This window comes from Psammomys obesus, unplaced genomic scaffold (genome assembly GCF_907164565.1).
Source record: "Psammomys obesus unplaced genomic scaffold, mPsaObe1.curated_primary_1811, whole genome shotgun sequence".
Taxonomy (NCBI): domain Eukaryota; kingdom Metazoa; phylum Chordata; class Mammalia; order Rodentia; family Muridae; genus Psammomys; species Psammomys obesus.
The window spans coordinates 15,316,821-15,337,982 of NW_026596244.1; the positions used below are offsets into that span (position 1 = coordinate 15,316,821).

Here is a 21,162-nt window from a genome sequence, read left to right on the forward strand (position 1 = left end):
ATTGAATGAGCAGCCGAAAGCTGATACAGAATAAAGCAGGATCCACTCTTCTCAGTAGAGCCTTAAAACCCAGTTTCCAGTCTCTGGCCATTCAGTTATTGGAAAAGAGAGACCCACTCTGAGCAACAGGTAGGGGCTTGAGCATCAGGGCTTGAGCCTGTGTGGGCAGGCAGGTGAGGCCAGGCCTGGAGGAAGGAAGGCGATGGTGAAGTGCCTTCTTAGGGAAGAAGGACCAGGGGAGCCTCCATCTGGGACTCCGTGTTCTCTGTCTGTCTCCTTGTCATTTGGTTTTTTTCCATGTCGGCTGGTGGGTTAATGGGCACAAGGTGTGCGTCCACATGATCCTCAAGGCTGAGTGAGCCACAGGTAAGGATCTGCAGCCATAATTTGCCTTCATCAGACCTGCACTCCAGCCAATGCAAGGCTGCACTGAGTAGCCCATGGAGCTCTGCCTGATTCAGGCATAGGTCATCCACTTCCTAGCTTGCAGTGACCTCATCATTTCAACCTCCGCTGATTCAACCCGCGCCAGCCCCGTCTGGCCGGCCGGAAGTCCTGTTCTCTCCGCACCTAACTGTCCGGCGCTCCTGCCAATTCCCGCAGGTCAGAAAGGGCATCGCGCCCCCTGGTGGCCTTCCCGTCCCTCTCTCGTCTGTGTCTTTTTCGCCTTCTAGAGCCACATATCTGTATCCATAGCGCCCTCCACTGGTCGCAGCCTGTGAGACCCTTGGTGTGGTAGAGGAGTCCAGTCAGTCCTTAGCTTGTTTTAAAATTTCTCTGCCTGCACTGCTTCTTGGTCCGGTCCGTTGCTACCCAGCCTTTCCTTCAGCACTCTCGGAAGCTCAAAATGAAGCCACCAGGGGCCCCTCTCCTCAGACCCGGCGAATCCTCAACCGGCTGGGCAGCTCTTTTACACCAGGCATTGCTCTATTCACCAACTTCTTGGTGACTTCTCTAACCTTTTGCACGCTAATAATCGCAGCTGCTCTACTCAAACCTACTTTCAGATATTCTGCCCAACACTGATTAAATGTTCGCACGCACACAGAAGCATCAAATTTGCTTGGGTTTAAACAACTTTATTTCCATCTGGTTTTGCTGGCCCTCCGCCCTGCAAACCTGTAGAAAATCAAGAATGAGTAGCAGTGTCCCCAAAAGAAATTGAAGGACAAAGACACAGCTGACATGAGAGGACAGTTGAGGCACTTAGGAACTTACCCGTTGTCCTGAGGGTAAAACCTGAGGCCCATGTATGGGGTGGGTTGGGTGGGGTGGGACGAGACAGGGCCTAGGCTGGGCGAGCCACTCAAGTGTTTCCCAGAAACCCCTTCAGGCACTGTTCTTTGAATTCCAGTCCCACCTCCCTCAAGTCACTCCATGTAATGGGAAGAGCATAGGCAGTTGAAGTGAGAGGGCCTTGCTGAGGGCAGCCTTGTTCCAGGCCTACTTCCTAGAGACTGAAGAGAGATGCCTTCCCATGCTTCCAGAACTGTCCCCGTGATCCTTCTGCACTGAGCGCTGAGCACGGGCCTAAGGAAGACACACATACTCATCCTCCACCCTGCACTCCTCAGTTTCCACAGCAACCTGGGTCCTTGCTACTTAACCCCCGACCTTATCGAAATACTTGCCCTGCCCTTAGGGGCCCAAGTATGGTTGCATGTTCTCAGCCATCTGCACCTAAAGGGTCTCTAGAGCTCCAGCCCACTTCCTTCTATTAACCTCAGAGAGAGGCAGTGGTCAACAAGCTCACACAGTCAGTGAATGACAGGCAGAATAGGTCTTGAGCCCAAGGCTTCCAAATAGCTGGTTGCCTCCACCTGTTTCCTCCTGTCACTCACAGGCCTTCGGGGCACACAGGAAATCTGAGGGGCCTCCCAAAGCCCATTCTCCTGACAGCGGATCATCGGCAGGTTGCGCTGGACCAGTCCCTCTCGGCACCGATATCGAAGCACAGTGTCCACTGCATAGCGAAGCCGAGGGCGACCAAATATTTGAGCCAGGGGCAGCTGTGGTGGAGGCCCACAGGACACTACAAGGAGCACACAATTTGAAGTTGAGAGCCTGGCTTTGTAGATGATGGTTCCCAGAAACTTGATGGGGGAGGAAAGAAGTGGCTACTACTGAAAAAAAATTGGGGGTTCTGAGTGGACAACTGTAATGTATTATCCCCCCATGGTCTGGTTCACAGGCTCTTCTCAGTAGCTTTGCTCTCCTTTTATAAGTGGCAGTCCCAGCCACCCTTCCCCCGTCAGCCCTCACCAAGCCCCATCTTGCAGGTGTAGGATAGATGGTAGTTGCAGGGCACATCGCTCCACTGTCCCTGGTCATGCCACACCATGACCACACAGTCCTCCCCAGACAGGAAGTAGCTGTCAGGCTGCCCAGGGTTCCAGTTTTCATAAAGCTGGGAATCGGGAGTGGAGGATGTGGTGAGAAGCGTGAAACCCGTAAGTACAAGGAGGAATGCCCTCAGAGAGCTGAAAGGGGGACTTGGGGGTACCCCAGGGTATGGAAGGGCAGGAGTCGGGTAGTTGGAACAAACAGGGAGGGGAAATAAGAGGACAGAGACTTTTCAGGAAGGTGACAAGAGCCAGAGATGAGACAGCACAAAGAAAGGGTCCAGGGGAATGATGGGGACAAAGGGACAGAAAAGGAGGAAAAGACAGTGACTGTTACTGAGGGCAGAAAGGTTTTCAGGAAGTGACCTAGACTACAGTGCAGTAAGAGTACTCACCAGAGGGGCACCATCTGACCACAAGAAATCTCCCTCGATGGTCCTGTCATTGAGCCCAATCCACTGGTACTCACGGTAGCGATCTGAGGAGAAAAGCCGAAGGTGCAGTGAGCAGTGAGCCCTGTGTTCCTGGGCCAGTGATTGACCTTTGGATGGGGAGCCCATCCAAAAACCTTCTCCCCAAATCTTGCTGACTTGTAGCTGCTGGCTCAGGAACAGCCAGGAAAGCAAACAAGGATGGACTGCATTCATCTCCCTTTTCTCTCTCTTTCTCTCTTTTTTTTTTCCTACCAGGTAAGAGAATTATATTTAATATCATAAAGGCTCTTCTTAAATTCTTTCCTTATGAAAGTTTTAAAATATCGTTTTATGCATATGGATATTTCACCTGCATATGTGTCTATGTACCACTTGTGTGCGGTGTCCTCAGAGGCCAGGGGACATTAGATTCCCTGGAACTGGAGTTAAAGATGGTTGTGAGCTGTCATGTGGGAGCTAAGAATTAAACCCTGGGTCCTTCAGAAAAACAGCCAGTGCGCTTAGCTAATGGGCCATCTCTCTAGCCTGTCTCCCTACTTTCTTAGTAACCTCTACACCCACGAATGCCAGGGTGTGCGGGTAGAGAATAGCACTTGGGAGGGGAAAGAAGAGAAAACCTTGCACTACAGAGTTAGGGAAGCAGATGTGCCTGGGAAAACAGGGAGCCCAGCAACCTAGACAGCCTCGCAAATGTAGGACACTAGGGAGCCCAATCACCCCACAGCAGGCCCCTCAGTGAGAGGCAAAGGGAGTGAGGGAAGGGAAAGAGGAAGTGAGAGAGGAGTGAGTGAAAGAGAGAGGACTGAGAAAGGAATGAGGGAGGAAGGAGTGGGTGAGGACAAAGTGAGTGAGAAAGAAGTGGGGGGAGGGAGGAATGAGTGGGAAAGAAGTAGGTGAGGAAGGAGTGAGGAGTGGGTTTGCTGTGGAGCATGCTCAGGAAGCCAGGCTCCACCCACCGTTGACGAAGTCCTGTTCCTCAGGGGTGCAGATACTGGTCAGATGAGCACCTAGCGCTCGGCACTGGCTTTCCGCCTCCTCCCAACTCCTTCGTGTGGAAAAATGCTTGTAGCAGGCACCCTGGAAGGCCTCCCAGCCAGGGCTGCAGAAGTGGAGGCCTGGGGCACAGGGGAGGGAGTGTCTTAGGCTGCCAGGTCTCAGATTGGCTTCTTCAGCTTCTTCGATTGCTGGCTAGCATAGGAGGGGAGGGGTCAGAGCCACTCTAGTACAGCCAGAAGTTCTAGCCTGGAGGGCTCTTGGGCAGTGGTTAGGTCAGCTAGCTCTCCAGCCCTGGCCTGTGCAGTCCTCCATGTGGAAGACAGGATGGCAACAGTAAGGTTCAGATCAGCTATGTAACTTGGCTGAATGGCACTTCATTCATGGCAAGGCCCAAACCAGTGACCTCCACCACCCTGGGAACTAGTATATTGGAGTAGGGTCCAGCTTTTGATGGGCCCCTATGCCCCTCAACACACTCACCAACATCGCACAGGTCCCCCCCATAGCCTGGCAAACACAGGCAACGGAAACCCTCCTTCTGCTCCAAGCATGTCCCACCATTGTGGCAGGGGCTGGGGATACAGTCACCTGACAGGGGAGAGAAGTGGGTGGAGGAGCATAAGGGTGAGCTGTGCAGACAGAGCTCTTCTAGGGAGGATCCTGGGTCACCCAGCCTAGACACCTTCCAGCCCTTGCTACAGCTCATCCCCAAGTTCCACGCTTCTTTCCTCACTCTCACCTCTCAGTTCATCACTGGCTCATGCTCTGTGTGAGCACTGATCTGCTGATGGGAAGAGGCCAAGAAAGGGGAGAAGTACTAGACTGTTGATTATGAGACGTGGATTACTGCCAGTCTCAGGTTGGGCAACCCACCTGCATCCTCCAACCTTCTCTCTGGGCCCTGCCTAGGTGTTGGAGGAGCTGTCAGCATCTACTCTGTCTGGTCCACATGACCAGAGAAAATGGCTTCTTTAACCAACAGAGCAGACCAGATTCCTTAGAATGATTCCCTGCCAGCATCAGCTGAGAAAAAGGCCCACAGTGCTTCCTGCTGGCATCAGCAGGGGAGGGGGAAGAAGAAGCTGCGCCTGATTTAATTTGCTGGGATGAGCATCCCTCCTCACTTCTCCCTCAGCCAACAGTTTCCCAAATAAGGAAAAGTTTGGTCTGAGGTGATGAAGGGGAGAGTCCTGAGCTCCTTGAAGTCCTCATACTTTCTGCTTCTCCAGTCTCCTCTCCTTCCTAAGCAGCCCTCTAACCCTAGGAGAGAGACTCTTAAGCTTGGTCCTTAGTCCCCCTGTCCTCTAGAACATAAGTCTCAACCTGGCTGTGGAGTACAGGGCCTGGAACTTGGCTGGGTAGTGCAGGGTGAAGGATCTTCCTTTGGGTTTTGCTTTCTCCTTTTCTACCACACAGAGCCAGAAAGTATTTCTTTCCTACCTCCCTCCTGGCAGTAGGCCAGAGGGCCTCTGGCTCTCTCTACATGTGGGCTAACACTACAGTGACCTCTAGGGATGCCCCCTTTTCCACTGCACCCACTCTAAGGCAGAAAGGCAACAGCTTGAAATGGGTGAACTGATGATGATGTAGAGGTTACTCTATGTGAGCCATACAGGGGAGAACCTGGAAAGGCCTCAGCCTCTCCCAGGGATTCTGATGGGAACCTTAGGCTTCTGGGACAGAAGGTTCCTCTCAGATGATGAAAACCAGTTCCTTTTCTTTCCACCCACTCCACCCTGCTCTACATGAGACAGATCCTTTGGGGTGAAGAGCATAAACCCATTTCTCCTGAGGTTGGGGGTCATTAGTGCAGGGTTAGTGCAAGAGGGGAACACTGGCACAGGGGTCTCTTGTTGGGTGCTCAGAGGAAGATGATAAGCTTAAGCCTTGGGAAACCAGAGAACTGGCTCCATGCAGAACTACCTGGGTGTGTCACACACCATATCCTGACTGTTTGAGTTTCTTCTGTAGGTGACAGGGGACTTTCTTGGGTGATATGTACAGTTAAGTCTGGGGTCCCAGCAGTATGTGGGGAAGTATAGATGGTTCAAGGAGAGACAGAGAGAACAGTAAGGGGCTGCTGCTCTGCTGAGGCAGCAAGGATGTTGGCCAAAGAAGAGTGGCAAAGAGACACATGGAGAGGCACAGAGGAATGGAAAGGGTACACAGAACCAGAGATTCCTGATTCAAACTCAGCAGTGAGCAGAGAAGACAGCTGGAGATGGACAGGGTGTCAACAGCTGGGTACAAAGCAGTTTAATACAGATTTATTTCCAAGGCTTGTTTTCCATGAAACAGTAAAAAACAAACAAAAAAAAAAACAAAAAAAATACTTCATAGAAGTAGTGGCTTTAAGGCTCTTTGGGGTGAATATTATGGTCCCCAGGGGCCCAGGGGTGAGGGGCAGGTATGGTTTCTCAGGCTTCCCTAGAATCACTGGAAAGTGATTAAAGGGATGGGACAAAGGGCACAAGGAAGGAGCAGCAGATCATGGGCCTGGCTTCAAAGGGTGGAATGGGTGGTGAGGGCATGAGGAAGAGACATGAGGACATTCTGTGTGGCCAGTGAGGTGTGAGCTACAGCAGGGCCTGGGGGTCAGTGGTGGGGCTGGGGCAGCAGTGAGGAACAGAGAACTGGAATGGAAGTGACAAGATGGGATACTCAAGATTATATATCCACAGGGAGAGACAGGTAAGGGAACAAGGGCAAAGGATCAGAGGGTCTGGGGAGAAAGTGGATTAAAGACCTACATGTCAGGTGGCCCAGAGCTGGAGGAGAAGAAAAAGGAGAAGCAGGGGTATTGAGCCTTCAGTAGAATTACCTGATGAGGGGATCACAGCTACTTCACCTCTGCTGGCACTGTCGGTGGGCAGTACTGGCTGGGCCTTCACTGAGGTCCCTGCCAGAACAGTTCTTCCAGACTTCTCTTCTGAGGGGGTCTCCAGATCCCTGGTACCCTCAGGGGCCCATGTAACTGGAAGTAGGGAAGGGCCATCCTCCAAGCTGGAGCTCCCTGCCTCTTCACTCTCTCGAGGAACCCCAGAGAGCTCAGGACTCCCAGTTTCCTCCCCTACTTCTCTTGCCCCATCTGAAGTGGATGTGAGACTCCCCTCCCTTGGGGGAAGCAAATTATCTGCAGGTGGTCCATGGACCCTTGGAGGCCTGGGAGAAGGTGATGCCCCCAGCTGCAGAACTGCCCCGGCTGGTGGGGACACCTGGGAGAATGATTGCTCTGTTTCCATGCCTGTGGGGAGAGGGCTGCTGAGCTCTCTGGGCCACACCCACAGGTCCTCCTGCTCCTTCTCTTCCTCTGGAGCCTCTGTGTCTTTGAACCTTTCTTCTTCCTCCGGGGCTACATCTTCCTCTTCTGAGGACCAGGTAGGTGGTGCAATGGATTGAGTTTCCGGTTCTGACAACAGCAAAACAGTTCAGCACCAGGGACAGCACCCCAGAACACGCTGGGGAGGGTAGGGAAAGGCTGGGGTGAGGAGGTGCTCTCAGTGCATTGCCTGTGGGGAAGAACTCTGACCCTGGGCTACCTTGTGAGGCAATATGCTGAAGGGCTCTGCAAGCTGCCTCTACCTCTGGCAGTTGCATCTCTCTCTCCCAGTCTGTCCACATTTTCTAATCTGTCTGGGTTAGGTAAGGAACATATTTCCTTTCCAGAGAGCACCCTCTAAACACAAGCTTCTCTAGCTGCAGAGAATTGGGGGTGGAATTTACTTGAATAGCAAACTTGGGAGAGTGATAGGAAAGATACCTTGCATTGTGGAGCTGCTGAGAAAGGCCAAGCCATAATCATGCCAGCCATGACCCCAGTGTCCAGTTGGGCTTATCTCCCTGCCCCAACTTCTCTCAGGTGGTGAGAACCCAAGGCAAGGGTTTAGAGTTACCTAGAAGAGTCCTAGGGGCCTCTGCTGGGTCTTCTGGGGTAGAACTTCCTCCTCCCCCATCCTCCATGATGGGAATGGAGTAGATGGCCCCACGAGACTCGCTCTCCATAGTTTCCTGAGGCAACTGCAGTTCCTCCAGCTTCTCTGTTACTGTGACAATGACCTCTAGTCCATCAGAGGCCGGGCTGGAGGCCTCAGAGAAGGCAGAGGGGTGGGCAGAGTCTGTGGCAAGAAGAAAAGGCCAATGGAAAGCTAACTAGGCAACTGGATCCTTCTAGGGCATGGTCTGCATTTGAAGGTTTAGGCTAGACCTCCAGGCCCTGGGTTGTGCTTCATCCTTCCACAGCTTCTCAATAGGAACTCAAGGGCACCCTGAAACTTTACTACTCATTCCTCAAGTACTAGTGGAGTGTCTGTTAGTTTTAGGCCAAGCATTCTCTGGGTATGGTATAGAGAATGCTAGGGTAACACTGTCTTGAAGAAAACAGACATAGGCAATGAACACATTAAATATACAACAGAAAGAACACTTAAGTTATAAAACAAAAAAAAAAGGGGCTCATTCCTGTTACCATCCTCTGTCTACTCTTCAGTACTCAGTGTTGAAAGACATGACACCTGTAAGCTGTAGGATCTTGAATGCTCCCAGGTGCATTTGGCTCACTGAAGAATGGAACAGTTGGTTCACGGAATTGAACGAGTATTAGCCACCTTTGCAGGTCAATATGCTGACACGCTGGGATTGAGGCAGCTTTGAAGCTGGCAGAAGCTTGTACAGATTACTGAGGAGGTAGGTGATGTGATGCAGAGGTTGCAGGGAAGATGCTCAGACCCTAGATGACAAGCTGGGCACCATTTAAGACCCTTATGGGCCAATGACATAAAAGATGGTGAGGGCAAGGCTAGACTTCCAGGCCTGGTGATGCTTCTGAGGTCACTCACCTCTGAAGCAGTAGACATTGAAGCGGTTCTGCTTGCTGGGGAAGCCAGTCTGGTTGGGAAAGAGGAAAAGGGTCTTGACTCCTGGCAGGCCCCCACCACAGCGTTGGCTGGGTGTGATGATGGGGTAGCGCACGCTGCCATCGGCCAGCCAGCCAGGGCTGCATCGGTCCAGGCCACCATTCCAGGCTGCGTACAGTTGGCCTGTGCTGGCAATCTGGGCACCGTGTTTCAGACAGTAGTCCCGAGCCTCCTCCCACGTTAGCTTTCCAGGAGGGGCACCTAGGAACAGTTCTCCTGAGTGAGAAGAGGAGCTGAGTCATCAGGAAGTTGGCAGTTCTTCTACCCCAGACTCTTAGAGGTTCCTAGGTAAGCTGATTACTGACATGGGGTCACTTTCCCCACCTGATGGTACCAAAGTTTGCATGAAACGCAAGATGGAAAAAAAAATTAGTGCTTAGAGGAACCTAGCCCCAATTCCTCATTTTGTAGGGGTTGGCAGCACTGCAACTCACCCCCAGTTGGGTGCTACCTCTCAGATTTGCTCATGGACTTGCCTCTGGGACAGTGTTTGGAGTATGTCAAAGGCCTGTATATTCTGCCTGTCCCTTTAGACACATGAGGAAGAGTGGAGGCCCCAGAAAAAAAACCAAGTGCCATGTTGCAGAAGGGCTTGTCACTCCTAATCACCATTTAGGTCTTCAGCATAACAGTAGACATCATAGAGATCCTCAGGTCCCACCACTCCATAGTTCCGGACTCCAGGGTAGCCATCCATGTCTCCATAGCAGGCTTCTCGTGGGTTCTGGATGGGGTACCTAAAAGAAAGGAAGAGGCTAAGGACTGGTGTCTTCCCGAAGGAGGCCTTACCACATCAAATCTACTGCTGTGTGACAGGTGGGGAGAGGGAAGTCAGGATGCAGGAAATTACAGCCCTGGGCAGGGCCTCATCAACTTTCCTCAGGCCAATTTTCCTTCCTGAGGCAGGGAGCCCTGGGGAACCTCGGTGGAGGGTGAAGGTAGCAAGCACCCTGGTGAGAACAGAAATCCCTGGTCCACACCCCCAGCCCACCTCACAGTCTGGTCGGACAGCCAGCCAGCATCACACTGCTCATAGCCACCGAGGTAGGCAGCATAGAGCTGCTCAGGGGTGGCGATTCGGGCACCTATGCGAGCACAGGCTTCTTGGGCTCCGGCAAAGGAGAAAGCATAGCGGGCAGAGCCCTCTCGGTAGAGGAAGACGACCCCTGAGGAGTAGAGAGGATTCCTGAGCTTGGCAATCACCAGCACACTGACGAGCCTTTCCCTCCCTGTCACTTCCGGTTCACAAAAGGCAAAGTCGGATTATGCTCACTCTACAGTTTATGGAGTGCCTTTCTTCTCCCCTCCCCCCATTTCTATTCAGCCTGTGCCTTTCGCCTGCGGGGTTCGCAAAGCCGTCTCACACTCAGCACCCTGCTGGGCAGGTGTCCTTTCCCGCTTCTTTCCTGGGACCTCACCTTACTCTCTCCTCTCACCTTTGACCTTGACCTCCACAGCATCACTGCTGTCGTCGATACCGTGCTGGACCTCGCAGCGATAGACCCCGGAATCATTGGGCCGCAGCTCGCTCAATACTAGAGACACATCCGTGAGCGATGCGGGGTAGGCGGGCAATGCCACGCGGAACCGGTAGGCTTCGTTTACCTTGACGCGCAGCCCGCGAGCCACCAGCACCTCCGACTCGCGGTCCCCGGATAGGAAGGTCCACTTGACCCGGGGAAAGCCCGGCGCGGCCCAGCGGCTGGGTGGTGGCCGCAGGTGGTGGACGTGGCAAGGGATAGCCAGAGCGCCGCCTAGCACACCCCGCAGCTGCAAGGCGCCAATGCGCACGCGGAAGGCTCGGTCCTCTGTGGACAGGGGTCAAAAGCAGATGCAACCTGACGCAGGACGCAGTGCGACTGTGCGAGTGGCTCCAAGAGCCGTCCTCCAGGATGAATCGCCAGAGGTGCTCCGCCCCTCTCAGGGGGCTGAGCCCTGCCCAGGGTCCTGAAGCTGATCCTCCACCCTTAGCCTCCTACCTCCTGCAGAGCTCCTTTTGCAGCCCTGACCCCAAGACTCCCCTATCTATCAGGGTCCCCAGCTCATCCTTATTCTGCAGTTGGCCCCAGTCCTCGCCCACAGGGTCCCCGGGCTGGAAGCAGGTGGCTGGGGCTGAACTCCCAGGCCCTCTGCCCTGGGAGAGAAGCAGCTTCGAGAGACAATGGTTCTTTGGAGGGTTACTCACCTGAGCTGTCCTCTTTCAAGTCATCAGCGAGGCCTGCAGGGGCCTGGGTCAGGACAAGGGCCGCCAGTAGGGACAGAAGCAGTGGGACCATGCTGCTAACTGATGGAAGAACTTGAGGAGGAAAGAGGAAAGTTGTGGTTAGACTGTGGTGGACTTCCTCTGGTTCTCTGTCACAGCACATACCAGAATCACCTCACCTCTGTTTCTGATCCCTTTCTCCATAGTACCAAGAGGTGTCCCCAGTCAACTCACTGTCCCTGAGCCTGTGTTTTCTTAACTGTAAAGAAAAAAGCACCATCATTACCATGTTATGAATTTTGATGAAGCCATGTGCTTTGAGTGAACTCTGACTCTCTACCTGTCAAGCTGTCATCTATACATAGTTATCATTATCTATTATCTATATACCTAACTATCTAATCTACAACAGAAATCATCCTGTGCATATGTGCATATGTGCATACTGTGTACAGCACACACAGTAGATACTTATAGAGGCACAGTGATGAGCAGCATGTGGAATCAACACTCCATGCACTTGTATTCTAAATCTATGCATCCAAATCAACCACCTGTCAAATATTGGGGTGGGGGGAGTCTTGCTGAACACATTCAGATTTGGGGGGGGTGTCACTGTTCCCTCAACAGTATGTATACACTTAGGAATTATAAGTTACCTAGAGACCAGTTCCTATGTATGAGAGACATGTGTAGGTGACATGCAAAAGAAGGGGCTTTAGCACCTTCAGACTCAGGCAGCCACTGGGGGTTGAAAGTCAAACCCACAGATGCATGGGGTGGGGTTGAGAAAACAACTGTGGTTCCACTTTTCCGCACCCTCAGGTGCCAACCTGAAGCTTCCTTCCCCAGCCTTCCCTGCCTAGCCCTTCCTCTTCCAGGAGGGCCTCCTAGACTGAACCCAGTCACTGCAGCCTTCTCCTTTTCCTTCCTCCCCTCCAGGACTTGTAAGAAAACATCCCTTGGTGCCCAACATCCTCTCCCCCCTCCATCCCTCCCACTTTGCTCCTAGCCATTGCCTTCTGCCTGGCACGAGCTTTCCCACCGGATCTCCTGGCTCAGAAGCCAGCTGGGACAAAGACCCTGTCCCTGCCAGTCCCTGGCCTCGTTCCAGTTGCTCCTTCCCCCATCCGTCTTTTGTAAAAGCCTACAACTTGGACAAGCCACCCCCCACCCCCTCCCTGGCCATCAGCTCTGGAAACAGTTTCTCTTTCTGAGGATCCCAATGCACTTACACCCTCATAGGAAAAGTGAGGTGGATGCCCAGAGGGGCCTAGGGCTAGTTCTGGGCCACCAGATTAGCTAAATCAGGAGTCAGGCTGTTTGTGCCCTCAGGAAGGAAAGCTGCAGAGCTAATGAACACAATCTTTAAGAGCCAGGCCAGACTTGGAAGCATTCAGGGGCCCAGGCATATGGCAGGATCACTTAGGACACCAGGCAAGACTTAATACCCATCATACTTAGTCCCACTGGCTCATCTCCCACTCCTAGCCCTCACTCACTCTGCCTTCAGAGTCACCTCTTTCCTGAGCCTAAGTGTTGGGAAATTTCCTCCTCTCAGGTCCTCCCAGGCCAGACTCCTCTGCTAAGCACTGCTGTGGCCTGTGCTATGTGAGCTGTAACTCAGTTAATCGCTGGGAAACAGGAAGCGATCCAGGTGTTGGGGCATTCTGAGCTGGAGAGACTGATGAAGGGAGTCGGGCTACTCTCCGGGGCGGGAGCAGGAGCTACTCACACACCTGGGCCCCGTGGACCCCCCCCCCCCCCCCCCCTTTTACCCGTGTTGGGACCGCAGGGGACGAAAGAGGAAGCCTGAGGTTAGAGGATTCAACTGCCCTGGGACTTGAGTTTCCGACCCAAGTGGGCAAGAGCGGCTCCTCTTCTGAGCTCTGGCGCTCTGACACTTCCCGGAGGAAGGCCACGACAGTGACAGCAGCCCCCTGCGGGCATCCTCAGCCGTTCTCCAGTCCAGCCGCCTACTGGCTCCTGAAGGTTGTGCGACGGGCTGGTGAGCAGCCTCGTGGCTCAGAGGGCCAAGGCCCGCACAGTCCACTGTGCGCCCACCCTCGGTGAGGCACCGCCCTCGGGTGCTCGGGGGACCCCTGGAAGCTGTGGTGGGCGACCCGCCCTCACCCACGCCTGGATCCTCAGGTTCAGAGAAGTCAAGAAACTTGCCCAAGGTCACACAGCAAGTAAGCGGCTGACACGGCCAGGCCTCCGCACTCACCTTGCGAGGTTCCCTACGCACACCGCGCGTCCTGCAGTCAGGGCTGAGACTGCGGCGCAATGCGAAGGCGTGAGCAGGGCCGGGCGCGCGGGACGCAGACGGGGGCGCCAGCCCGCCGGGCGCCGCACAAAACCCCCTTTCTTCCCACGCGCCCCGCCTTCCTCGCCGTCCCCGGCTCTTGCCGCCCCCGCGGGGGGCTCTGCGCGGTCACGGGACCCGCTGCCTTCTCTGCGCGGCCAGAGGGAGGACAAGCGAAGTAGGACAAGGTTCCACGAACGAGAGCCCAGGACTTGCTGTGGGGGTGGGGGAAAGTAGAAGGGACAGGGAGGGAGCGGTGGAGGGCGCTGTGGCGACGCAGGAAGGCGTCGCGGGCGGGGCGGGGGGACTTCTCATTGGTTAAAGGGAAGAGGACCTTCTCAAACTTCGTAGAGTAGAGGATGGAGGGAAGCTGGGAGCTCTGCCCTGGGAAAGAGGGTACTGCTGGGTAAAAATAGGAAGCCCTTTTTCTGAGGCCAGATAAGGTACAGATGAGCACAGCCACCCCCTTTGAGGAAGCTTTGATTTTACTGTGCTTCCTGAGTGCTCCCTCTCCCTGCTCAGAGAAAGCTGACTTTGCAGTCGTTGGCCGGGTGGAGGTTAGACAGCAGAACCACGGGTTAGGCAATGCAAGTCTAGGCGCATGAGTGACAGTGGCAGTGAGTAACGAAGCACACATCACAGGTTTGCACAAACCAATGTGTAGAGCGAGAGCCTTCTAGTTCCCACTGGGCTGCCCAGTGTGCAGCCAGGCGCCTGGGGGTGGGCCTTGACGACTGCCAGTTGCCCGCCTCCTTCTCCCTCCTTTCCCAGGCTCTCCACTTTTCTCCTCTCCTCCTCTGTCGCCTGGGACTCTAGGCAAAGCCTTGGCACCAACTGTGGGCGACTCAGCCAGGTCCCTGGCCTCAGTCTTCTGGACACCAGCAAGGCCAGTGTGGAGACCTTGATATTATCATTTCTAGATCCCCAAAGGCAGCCTGCCCACCTGCGACTGACCGAAGGAACGTCAGGACAGTTTCCTAGCCATGCTCCACCCTCTTGCTGTGGACTTACTTCCCAAACGCCTTCAGAACCTCTAAAAAAACAAACTCCTCTCCAACACTTACAAGTTTAAAGAGAGAGTTCCAGTTAATGCTGCCCACTGTAGGGACAGGACAGAAGGACCTTGGAACCCAGGGCAGAGTAACGCAGGGAGACAAATGCCAAGCAGTGGTGCCAAAAGGGAGGAGACAGAGTGGGGCCTCTGAAAAACTGGACAGGAGACCTTCGTTTATTCACCCCTTAAGCTGTAAACCAAAAGCCAGCTGTGGACCCGACCCTGTTTGGGGCCCTAAAACTAGTGGAGTCAGCAGTTGGGAAGGACCCTGAGGCTCTGGGGGCCAGGTCTGTGAAGCACCTGCATGGCTCATGTAGGGTTCATGGGGCTGCAGGTCCACCAGGTGTCATTTGGAAAGCAAGGGACTGCAATTCAGTTCAGTTGGTGTCTCAGATATAGCACAATCTTTGCCTGGGAAAAGCTGATTATGACCAGGGAAGACAGGGGAAGAGTCTTCTGTACTCTCCTTCCCCTGCTCACAGTGCACAGCCTGGGGGACTCCTGAGGCAGGCTCCTAAGGCCAGAAGAGCAGGCAGCTATCTGTTAGGGATACCCTGGGCTCTGAACCACCCTCTTCTACTTCTGGGCTGTAACCCCACCCACCCAGCAGGGTCCCTATTACCCCTATGAAATCATTCACACTCTTATGAAGGTCTGCCCCAGTCATTCTGACTAGGAGCTCAGCAGCCCACAGGGTCTGGGTCTTTTTGAGAGAGCCCTTTTTAGAAAGTGGGCATTATGAAGACCTCCTTTGTTGCCAGCTGTGGACATTTGCATGGAGTCTAGCCAGACTCAAATGTAGCCAATTCCACTAGGTACCTTCTCTCCAGTTATGGAGTCTGGCATCTTGACCCATTTCTAACCTCCATCTGGGGGGCTACTGGTCCCAGGCCTGCTTAGTGCAGCCCCTCTAGATCTTAGACAATGGATCCTGGCACTGGTAGCCAATGGAGAGAGGAAAGGCAGCTTTCCTGCTGCAAACCTGTGTCCTAGCAACAGAGTATGATGGTTCACATAGTCTCAGGGATCTTCTGGATGGTGCAGCATCACAGGGGCTGGTGATTGAATCAGAAGCTGCCTGCCCTGGACTGCTGCACCAAGGGCTCAGGAAAAGAGGGAGGAGGAGAGGCGAGCTAGGAGGAGGCCAGACTTGCCTCCCCACATGGTGCAGCTGGCTGCCTCCCATCCTGCCCTGGAGACTCTTCCAGGCTCTCTTGAAGAACCAGCAATCCCCTGCTGCTTCCAGAGTCCAATAGCTCCCATACAGGCCAAAGCTGTGATGAGAACACAAGCTGCCCTCAAAGTTCCTGCCTCCCAAACACCCCTCTTCAGCCCTGGCTCTCACTGTGTGTCCATCTGAAGTGGCCACTGGTAGGGGCTGTTCAGACTTGCACCCTTTCCTGCATTAGCAGCCAGCCCCCACAGGGCTCAGACACCTGGCTTCTTGGCTGGGAGGAGCTGAGTGCTGGCACAGCTGTGCTCAGAGAATGGGGACTTTGATAGCCTCAGAAGAGGGCCAGGAAGTATGGGACCAGCATAGAAATGTCAGGGCATGGCTCTGGAAGATGCTACAGCTGTGGGGGAGCTGGAGCCTGGAGCTGGATCTGCAGCTGAGCATGTGGCACCAGGGGCAGGTTCGCAGGAGACCACCAGAGGTACAAAAGGTGTGCATCACCTTCCTTGCAGCCTCAATCCTCTGTGATGTTGGAGCATGCACCTTTTTCCTGAGCCTCAGTGTCTCCATACGCAAGATGGTGCCAACACCTTTTGGAGTGGTCTTGATGTTAGAGCATGTATGTGTTATTTTTATTTTATTTTAATTTTATCTCTGTGTGCAGGTGCCCTTGGGACCTAAAAAAGCATTGGATCCTCCTGGAGCTGGAGTTACAGGTGGTTGTGAGTCACTTAATGTGAGTGCTGGGAACTGAACTTAGGTTCTTGGGAAGAACAGCAAATGCTTTTTGTTTTTGTTTTGTTTTTGACTCTTTTGAGACAAGGTCTCTCTATGTAGCCCCGGCAGTCCTGGAACTCACTGTGTAGACCAGGCTGGTCTCAAACTCACAGAGATCTTCCTGTCTTTGTCTTCTGAGTGCTGTGATTAAAGATGTACACCACCACAGCCCGTACAGCAAGAACTCTTAATGGCAGAACCATCTCTTCAACCCCTGCATAGAATGCTTTTCGCCCAGCACTTTGATGGTGAACAGTCATGTCAGTCCCATTTCAGAACACTCAGAAGGGAGGGGAGAAACAACTAGCCCTTGTGCCCATGTCAGGGCATGCAGTATGGGCCCACAAGCAGAGTCACCAAAGGTGCTTGTGAAGGCCCTGCTGGACCTCCTCAGCAGGACTGTCCTCTCACCAGGGCTGCTCCTATGCTCCATGATGGAAGCTTGGCCCTCCACAGGATGGCAGTCCGTGGGACCTACCAGCTGCTTTGGGGCAGACTGACTGACACACATCTCTTGATCCAGAGGGAACAGTGTAGATCTTGAGCCGGATTTGCCTGTCCAGTGGCTGGGCACAATGGAGCTCACCTGTAATCCCAGCACTCAAAGAGGCAGAGTAAGGCGGGTTGCTGTGAGTTTGAGGCCAGCATGGTCTGCAAAGTAAGTTCAGGACAGCCAGGGCAACACAGAGAAACTCTGTCTCGAAAACAACAACAAGGGGCTGGAGAGATGGCTCAGAGGTTAAGAGCCATCTAAAGGTCCTGAGTTCAATTCCCAGAAACCACATTGTGGCTCACAACCATCTGTAATGAGGTCTGTTGCCTTCTTCTGGCCTGCAGGTGTACATGTAGGCAGAACACTGTATACATAATAAATAAATTAAAAAAGAAAACAACAACAGCAACAAAAACAAAACAAAACAAAACAAAACAAAAAACAGATTTGCCTGTCCTCACAAGCACCTAGCCAGCACCAATGTCCACAGCAGAAAAGAACTGATGAGTGCTTGCAAGGTCCCTGAGATCATGACCTCTGAGCAAGAGGATTCATTTTACAGTGGAGGAGATGTCCACAGGGCCATGGGCTCTTCAAAAACCTGGAGTTGCCACCCCAGCACACTCATACTCTCTTTTTCTTCCCATTTTTTCCCTCTTTCGTGTATGCACATGTTAATGTGTGTGTTGCTAAAATTCTTCCCCAGGGGAGACATATAAAAGTCTACCCCCCTCAAGGTTTCAGTGACAAACTGAGGTTCAGTTTCACCAGAGTTCGTTCTGGGGAGCCAATGAGTTCATTAGATTTTCTTTTTTTCCTTTTTTTTTTAAATTTTTTATTTTCATTTTATGTGTATTAGTATAAAGGTGTCAGACCCCTTGGAACAGACAGACCCCTTGGAGTTATAGACAGTTGTGAGCTGCCATGTGGGTGCTGGCAATTGAACCTGAATCCCTTGGAAGAGCAGACAGTACTCTTAACCACTGAGCCATCTCTCCAGTCCCGTTAGATTTTCTTATACAGCACAACTGAGGAGCAACTTATGGGAGTGTGGGTGATTATTTCCTGCCAAAGAAAGACTTTCAGGCTAGAAAGTCTTTACCTAGCAGGAATGTGGGCTTTCCTGTAGCTGCTTAGATGGAACTTCTTGCCCCTCATCTCCTCTGACTCCTTTCAGGCCACTTGCAATGAACTTAGGGAAAAATGGCATACAACAGGTGTGGTGGTTTGAATAGCATGGCCCAGATAGACTCATGTGTTTGCTTGTTTGGCTATAGGGAGTGGCACTATTAGCACTATTAGGAGGTGTGGCCTTTTGGAAGAAGTATGTCAGTGTGGAGGCAGGCTTTGAGATCTCCTATGCTAAAGCTATGCTCAGTGTGGCACACAGCCTCCTTCTGTTGCCTATGGATCAAGATGTAGAACTCTCAGCTAGCTCCTCCAGCACCTTGTCAACCTGCACCCTATCATGTTTCCTGCCATGAAAACTGCAAGCCAGCCCCAAGTTAGTTTTTTTTTTTTTTTTTTTTTTTTGTAAGAGTTACCTTGGTCATGGTGTCTCTTCACAACAATAAAACCCCAATTAAGACAACAAACAGGTGGTAAGGGGTCGTTGGTACTCAGGTGAGGCTCTCTTGACCCTTGACACTCCTTCTTTTATGAAGGGTAAACAACAAGCACAGCTGGGATGATCTTTTTACATAGCTGAACTCCTGAAGATGATTGGCTCAGAGGACATATACATATATACATATATGCATCAGTGTGCATATATGTATATGCATGCATATATGTGTGCATGCATGGTAGTCAAGGTCAATGTTGAGTGTCTCCTTCTATGTTCCTCCACCTATTTTTGAGATAGACTTTGTCTGGTGGGCATGGTGGCACATGCCTTTAATTCCAACACTTTAGGGAAAGAGGCAAGTAGATTTCTGTGAACTGCAGATCAGCCTGGGAGTTCCAGGACAGCCAGAGCTACATAATAGTGACTGCCCCCAAAACAAACAAAAGAGAGATACACCTTGTCACTAAACCCAGAGCTTGTGAGGGCTGCTAGTGAGCCCCAAGGATTTTCCTGTCTCTGTCTTCTCATTGCTAGGATCACAGAAGCTCACAGCTACACCTGGCTTTTACATAAGGCTGAAGATCAGAACTCATGTCCTCATGCTTGTGTGATAAGCATTTTAGCTAAGTCTCACCTTTCCACCCCAGCCCTCCCTCCATCCGTCCTTCTATCTCTTCCTCCTTTCATTCATTCCATTTCTCCCACCCCTTTCTCTTTTCCTTCCTTTCTGTTTTCTCTCTTTTGAGACAGGAGTTCCTCCCTATGTAACCCAGGCTGCAAGGGATCCCACACCTCTGATCTCCATGGGCATTCTTACACATACAGGTGCACACGTGCAAACACACACACACACACACACACACACACACACACACACACGGCATACATTCACACAGACACACTACATACACATGAGTTAAAATAAAATTTTTTTTTAAATTAAAATCAGAATTGTCAGATTTGGTGGCATGGGCTTTTAACTGCAGCATTTAGGAGGCAGAGGCAGATGGATCCCCATAAGTTTGAGGTCAGCCTCTTTTACATAGAGTTCCAGACCAGCATGGGATGCATAGTGAGACTCTGTCTCTAAATGAATAAATAATAAATTATAGTAGGCCACCACCTTGAAGTATCAGGGACAAAACAGATGGAGTCAGCATGAGGCACCGAGGATCCAGCAGGGCTATGACCCATGTCCTTCAGCACTCACCCTCACGAGCAGTCTCTTGACACCATCTGGTTTCTTGTGAAGCTTTGCTCTGGTGAGGGTAGCTGTCTGGATCAAGGGCAAAGCAGGAATGCTAAATTAACACTCCAGGAAGGTACCTGCAGTCCAAAAGGGAGCTGCCCAGGTCACTGTTGACTTCCTTTGCCATGGAGAAAGGATTTCCAGAGGTAATAATCCCGTCTCCCTGATTTCTCTAGTGAGCCCCTGTGCTTTCCTACTCTGGAGAACTTTGACTGGTTTTCTGCCCCACTGCCCTATTCCTGTCCAAAAGCCTTTTCCCCAGTGAGCTACTCACTTGTTTCCACGTCAAGACCTGCTTCAGGGAAGCCCTACCCAGGACATGAACAGAGGCCAAGCACTGAGCCTTTCTTTTCTGAATGCTTGTATTTAGAACAGCAAAACTTCAAGGAGGGAAGTGTGCTGTGAGTAAGGTAGCAGGAGAGCATTCTCATCACTGAATGTGCACAGATGCCATTTTCACATGGAAATCGGTGGATGTTGGCTTTTAGGGTGCCCTCTCCTAACCCTGGAAGCTGTGATTGACTTACTTTAAGGTGGGGTCTTTGGTGCCATCTTTTAAGTGCAGGTGCTTTGCCTGCATGTCTGTGCACCGTGTGCATGTAGTACTTGAGGGGCCAGAAGAGGGTGTTGGATCCACTGCAACTGGAGGTACAGATGGTTGTGAGTCACTATATGGGTGCTTGGAATTGAACCCATGTCCTCTGAAAGACTATCATTCTTAAATGCTAAGCCAGTGGTTTCAACCTTCCTAAAGTTGTGTCCCTTTAATACAGTTCCTTATGTTGTGGAGATCCCCCAACCATAAAATTGTTTCATTGCAACTTCATAACTGTAATTTTGTTACTGTTATGACTCATAATGCAAATGTCTGATATGCAGGATATCTAATATGCAACCCCTGTGAAAAGGTCATTTGACCTCAAAGGGGGTCACGACCATATGTTGAGAACCCTGCACAACACAATCTCTCCCCCCACCTCACATACACATATTTAACTTCAGCTAAGGATCTTGAGATGAGACTATCTTGAGATTGCAAAGTGGGCAAATCTCAAGGTGTATCCTTTTGAGAAACAGAAGAGGCATGTACATGAGGAGGAGGAGACATGGTGACCACAGAGGTAGGGCTCGGGGGGGAGGAGGAAGCAAAGCTGCTTCAGAAATGTACCTCTGCTCACACTGTGATTCTGACTTCTGTGGTTTTAAACCAAATCTGTGGTCGTATGAGAAGCCGCAAGAGACTTCCAATGGTGCATTTCATAAAGACTCGGTAGACAGCATTCTGGGACAGCATCACTGGCCAGTCTTAGCATCACGAGGAACAGCTGCCACAGTGTGCTTCCCAGTGTGGCAAAAGAGAAGTTGACAATGCCATTTATAGACTCTTCCTGGGGAAAAAGTGAATGGAACTTAATCAAACTTTTAAATATAGTTGCAGGGGCAGAGGATCGTGCCATATGACATGGCAAAGATACTCAGTTAAATCTAGAATGTGGAAGGCCAGATGGCGGTGGTCGGGGCAGCAGCGATGGTGGTGCACACTTTTAATCCCAGCACCCAGGGAGGCAGGGGCAGGTGCATTTCTGTAACTTTGAGGCCAGCTTGGTCTACAGAGTGAGTTCCAGGATAGCCAGGACTACACAGAGAAATTCAAA

At 52.0% G+C, this 21,162-nt stretch overlaps 1 protein-coding gene across 2 annotated transcripts; it reads right to left on the minus strand.

The window, feature by feature from the left end:
- Positions 1-1,067: 1,067 nt before the first annotated feature.
- On the minus strand, positions 1,068-13,378 carry Bcan (brevican). 2 transcript variants are annotated; one of them, XM_055596668.1, is made up of 15 exons: positions 13,116-13,372; positions 11,068-11,147; positions 10,871-10,981; positions 10,122-10,493; positions 9,677-9,851; positions 9,295-9,422; positions 8,608-8,901; positions 7,666-7,887; positions 6,594-7,181; positions 4,253-4,360; positions 3,733-3,891; positions 2,738-2,820; positions 2,263-2,407; positions 1,842-2,032; positions 1,068-1,530 (listed from the first exon to the last, which is right to left on the minus strand). In XM_055596668.1, the coding sequence occupies exons 2-15, from the start codon at positions 11,090-11,092 to the stop codon at positions 1,444-1,446; spliced, it is 2,688 nt and encodes an 895-aa protein (XP_055452643.1). In that variant the 5' UTR covers positions 11,093-11,147; positions 13,116-13,372; the 3' UTR covers positions 1,068-1,443. The 2 variants fall into 2 exon arrangements, with proteins under 2 accessions (XP_055452643.1, XP_055452644.1); XM_055596669.1 differs by lacking the exons at positions 1,068-1,530; positions 2,263-2,407 and having other exon boundaries at positions 1,845-2,032; positions 13,116-13,378.
- Positions 13,379-21,162: the final 7,784 nt, after the last annotated feature.

Excerpts from the sequence above, each read along its gene's own strand:
- Bcan (XM_055596668.1), bottom strand. The coding sequence starts at position 11,092 with ATGGAGAAAGGGATCAGAAACAGAG. Across the intron at positions 9,423-9,676 it reads CTGTCCGACCAGACTGTGAG|GTACCCCATCCAGAACCCAC; the intron begins GTGGGCTGGGGG and ends CCTTTCTTTTAG. Across the intron at positions 8,902-9,294 it reads TTATGCTGAAGACCTAAATG|GAGAACTGTTCCTAGGTGCC; the intron begins GTGATTAGGAGT and ends CTTCTCACTCAG.